Genomic DNA, 5,000 nt, shown 5'->3' with positions numbered 1-5,000 from the left:
TCTCTCTCACACACACACACACCTCTCTCTCTCTCTCTCTCTCTCTCTCTCACACCCACGCTCACACACACAGCCACGCTCACACTCACACACACTCACACACACACACGTCTATAAATAAACAGTAGTCCAGTAACTCACCACAGTTTCTCCAGTTTACAGTGTGGATCCTCCAGTAGATCAGAGAGCTTCTTCACTCCTGAGTCTCCTGGTTTATTGTAGCTCAGGTACAGCTCTCTCAGGTGTGATGAGGGGTTTTTCTTCAGAGCTGAAGCCAGAGCAGCACAACCTTCCTCTGTAATACTGCAGTAAGACAACCTGCAGAGAGAAGGAGAAAAACTCCTCAGTGTACTTAGACCTCAACACACACACACACCTCTCTCACTCACACACACACACACACACACAGACCTACACACACCTCTCCCTCACTCACACACACACACACACACACACACACACACACACACACACACACACACACACACACACACACACACACACACACACACACACACACACACACACACTCTCTCTCTCTCTCTCTCACACACACACATCTATAAATAAACATTAGTCCAGTAACTCACTCTAGTGTCTCCAGTGTACAGCGTGGATCCTCCAGTAGATCAGAGAGTTTCTTCACTCCTGAGTCTCCTGGTTTATTGTCACTCAGGTTCAGCTCTCTCAGGTGTGATGAGGGGTTTTTCTTCAGAGCTGAAGCCAGAGCAGCACAACCTTCCTCTGTAATACTGCAGTTAGACAACCTGCAGAGAGAAGGAGACAAACTCCTCAGTGTACTTAGAGCTCAACACATACACACACACTCTCTCTCTCTCTCTCTCTCCCACACACACTCTCTCTCTCTCTCTCCCACACACACACTCTCTCTCTCTCTCTCTCCCACACACACACTCTCTCTCTCTCTCTCTCTCCCACACACACACTCTCTCCCACACACACACACTATCTCTCTTCCACACACTCCCTCCCACACACACACTTTCTCCCACACACACGCTCTCCCACACACACGCGCTCTCCCACACACACTCTCCCCCACACGCACCCTCTCTCTTCCACACACACACGCGTGCTCTCCCTCCCACACACACACACTTTCTCCCACACACACTCTCTCCCACACACTCTCTCTCTCTCTCCCGCACACTCTCCCCCACACGCACTCTCTCTCCCCCACACGCACTCTCTCTCTCCCACACGCACTCTCTCTCTCCCACACGCACTCTCTCTCTCCCACACGCACACACTCTCTCCCACACACACACTCTCTCCCACACACACACACTCTCTCCCACACACACACTCTCTCCCACACACACACTCTCTCCCACACACACTCTCTCTCTTCCACACACACACTCTCTCTCTTCCACACACACACGCGCACTCCCTCCCACACACACACTCACACTTTCTCCCACACACTCTCTCCCACACACACACTCTCTCTCTCTCCCGCACACTCTCCCCCACACGCACTCTCTCTCTCCCACACACACACACTCTCTCCCACACACACACACAATCTCCCACACACACACACAATCTCCCACACACACACACAATCTCCCACACACACACACACACTCTCTCCCACACACACACTCTCTCCCCCACACACACACACTCTCTCCCACACACACACGTACTCTCCCCCACACACACGTACTCTCCCCCACACACACGTACTCTCCCCCACACACACGCACAAGCACTCTAACCCACACACTCTCTCCCACCCACACATTCTCTCTCCCACCCACACACACACACTCTCTCTCCCACACACACACACTCTCTCTCTCTCTCTCTCCCACACACTCACTCTCTCCCACACACACACGCTGTCCCACACACACACTCTGTCTCCCACACACACACACACACACACGTACTCTCCCCCACACACACGCACACACACTCTATCCCACCCACACACACACTCTATCCCACCCACACACACACTCTATCCCACCCACACACACACTATCTCTCCCGCACACACTCTCCCCACACACACTCTCACACACACACACACACACACTCTCTCTCTCCCCCACACACACTCTCTCTCCCACACGCACATTCTCTCCCACACGCGCACACACACTCTCCCATACACACACTCTCGCTCCCACACCTACACACACGCTGTCCCACACACACACATGCACATTTCTCTCCCACACACTCTCTCTCTCTTCCACACACACACACGCTCTCCCTCCCACACACACTCCCCAACACACACACACTCACTCTTTCCCACACACTCTCTCCCACACACACGCACACACGCGCTCTCCCTCCCACACACGCACTCTCTCTCTCCCACACACACACTCTCACACACACACACTCTCACACACACACACTCTCTCCCATACACACACGCTCTCCCTCCCATACGCACATACACTCTCTCCCACGCACACACACACACACTCTCTCGCACACTCTCTCTCTCCCACACACACATACACACACTCTCTCTCCCACACACACTCTCTCTCCCACACACACATACACACACTCTCTCTCCCACACACACACACACACACTCTCTCCCACACACACACAAAAACTCTCTCCCTCCCCACACACACTCACACTTTCTCCCACACACGCTCTCCCACACACACACTCTCTCCCACACACACTCTATCTCTCTTCCACACACACACACGCTCTCCCTCCCACACACACACTTTCTCCCACACACACGCTCTCCCACACACACGCGCTCTCTCCCCCACACTCTCCCCCACACGCACCCTCTCTCTTCCACACACACGCGTGCTCTCCCTCCCACACACACACACTTTCTCCCACACATGCTCTCCCACACACACACGCACACACGCGCTCTCCCTCCCACACACGCACTCTCTCTCTCCCACACACACACTCTCCCACACACACTCACACACACACACTCTCTCCCATACACACACTCTCTCCCTCCCATACGCACATACACTCTCTCCCACGCACACACACTCTCTCCCACGCACACACACACACACACACTCTCTCGCACACTCTCTCTCTCCCACACACACATACACACACTCTCTCTCCCACACACACTCTCTCTCCCACACACACATACACACTCTCTCTCCCACACACACACTCTCTCCCACACACACACAAAAACTCTCTCCCTCCCACACACACTCACACTTTCTCCCACACACGCTCTCCCACACACACACTCTCTCCCACACACACACACTATCTCTCTTCCACACACACACACGCTCTCCCTCCCACACACACACTTTCTCCCACACACACACGCTCTCTCCCCCACACTCTCCCCCACACGCACCCTCTCTCTTCCACACACACACGCGTGCTCTCCCTCCCACACACACACACTTTCTCCCACACATGCTCTCCCACACACACACTCTCTCCCACACACTCTCTCTCTCCCACAAACACACTCTCTCTCTCTCGCACACTCTCCTCCACACGCACTCTCTCTCTCCCACACACACACACACTTTCTCCCACACGCTCTCCCACACACACACTCTCTCGCACACACACACTCTCTCCCACACACACACTCTCTCTCTTCCACACACACACTCTCTCTCTTCCACACACACACGCGCTCTCCCTCCCACACACACACTCACACTTTCTCCCACACACGCTCTCCCACACAAACACTCTCTCCCACACACACACTCTCTCTCTCTCCCGCACACTCTCCCCCACACGCACTCTCTCTCTCCCACACACACACACACTCTCTCCCACACACACACACACATTCTCCCACACACACACACTCTCTCACACACACACACAATCTCTCCCACACACACACACACTCTCTCCCACACACACACACTCTCTCCCACACACACACACTCTCTCCCACACACACCCTCTCTCTTCCACACACACACGCGTGCTCTCCCTCCCACACACACACACTTCTCCCACACATGCTCTCCCACACACACACTCTCTCCACACACTCTCTCTCTCCCACAAACACACTCTCTCTCTCTCGCACACTCTCCTCCACACGCACTCTCTCTCTCCCCCACATGCACTCTCTCTCTCCCACACACACACTCTCTCTCTCACACACACACCTCTCTCTCTCACACACACACACACACACCTCTCACACACACACACACACACACACACACCTCTCTCTCACACACACACCTCTCTCTCTCTCACACACACACACACACCTCTCTCTCACACACACACACACACACACACACACACACACACCTCTCTCACACACACACACACACACACACACACACACACACACACACACACACACACCTCTCTCTCTCACACACACACACACACACACACACCTCTCTCTCACACACACACACACACACACACCTCTCACACACACACACACACACACACACACACCTCTCTCACACACACACACACACACCTCTCTCTCACACACACACACACACCTCTCTCTCACACACACACACACACACACACACACCTCTCTCTCTCTCTCACACACACACACATACACCTCTCACAAATGCACACCTTCTTGCTCACACACACACACACACACACACCTCTCTCTCACACACACCTCTCTCTCTCCCTCACTCTCACACACACACACACACACACACACACACGTCTATAAATAAACAGTAGTCCAGTAACTCACCAAAGCTTCTCCAGTTTACAGTGTGGATCCTCCAGTAGATCAGAGAGCTTCTTCACTCCTGAGTCTCCTGGTTTATTGTAGCTCAGGATCAGCTCTCTCAGGTGTGATGAGGGGTTTTTCTTCAGAGCTGAAGTCAGAGCAGCACAACCTTCCTCTGTAATACTGCAGTTAGACAACCTGCAGAGAGAAGGAGAAAAACTCCTCAGTGTACTTAGAGCTCAACACACACACACACACACACCTCTCTCTCTCTCACACACACCTCTCTCACACACACCTCTCTCTC

The 5,000-nt window shown here is 53.6% G+C and overlaps 1 protein-coding gene across 1 annotated transcript in view; it reads right to left on the bottom strand.

The window, feature by feature from the left end:
• The window catches only part of LOC113568616 (ribonuclease inhibitor-like), a 39,535-nt gene that overhangs the window by 8,346 nt on the left and 26,189 nt on the right, over positions 1 to 5,000 (bottom strand). Inside the window, exons 10-12 of the mRNA XM_081704064.1 lie at positions 4,715 to 4,891; positions 591 to 767; positions 142 to 318 (exon numbers count right to left, since the gene is read on the bottom strand). Of these exons, the coding sequence (XP_081560190.1) occupies positions 142 to 318; positions 591 to 767; positions 4,715 to 4,891 (531 nt within the window). The remainder of the gene's footprint in view (positions 1 to 141; positions 319 to 590; positions 768 to 4,714; positions 4,892 to 5,000) is intronic.

Source organism: Electrophorus electricus, chromosome 21 (genome assembly GCF_041902795.1).
Source record: "Electrophorus electricus isolate QZ-2024a chromosome 21, ASM4190279v1, whole genome shotgun sequence".
NCBI classification, from domain to species: Eukaryota; Metazoa; Chordata; class Actinopteri; order Gymnotiformes; family Gymnotidae; genus Electrophorus; species Electrophorus electricus.
This window is presented reverse-complemented; position numbering and strand designations above follow the sequence as displayed.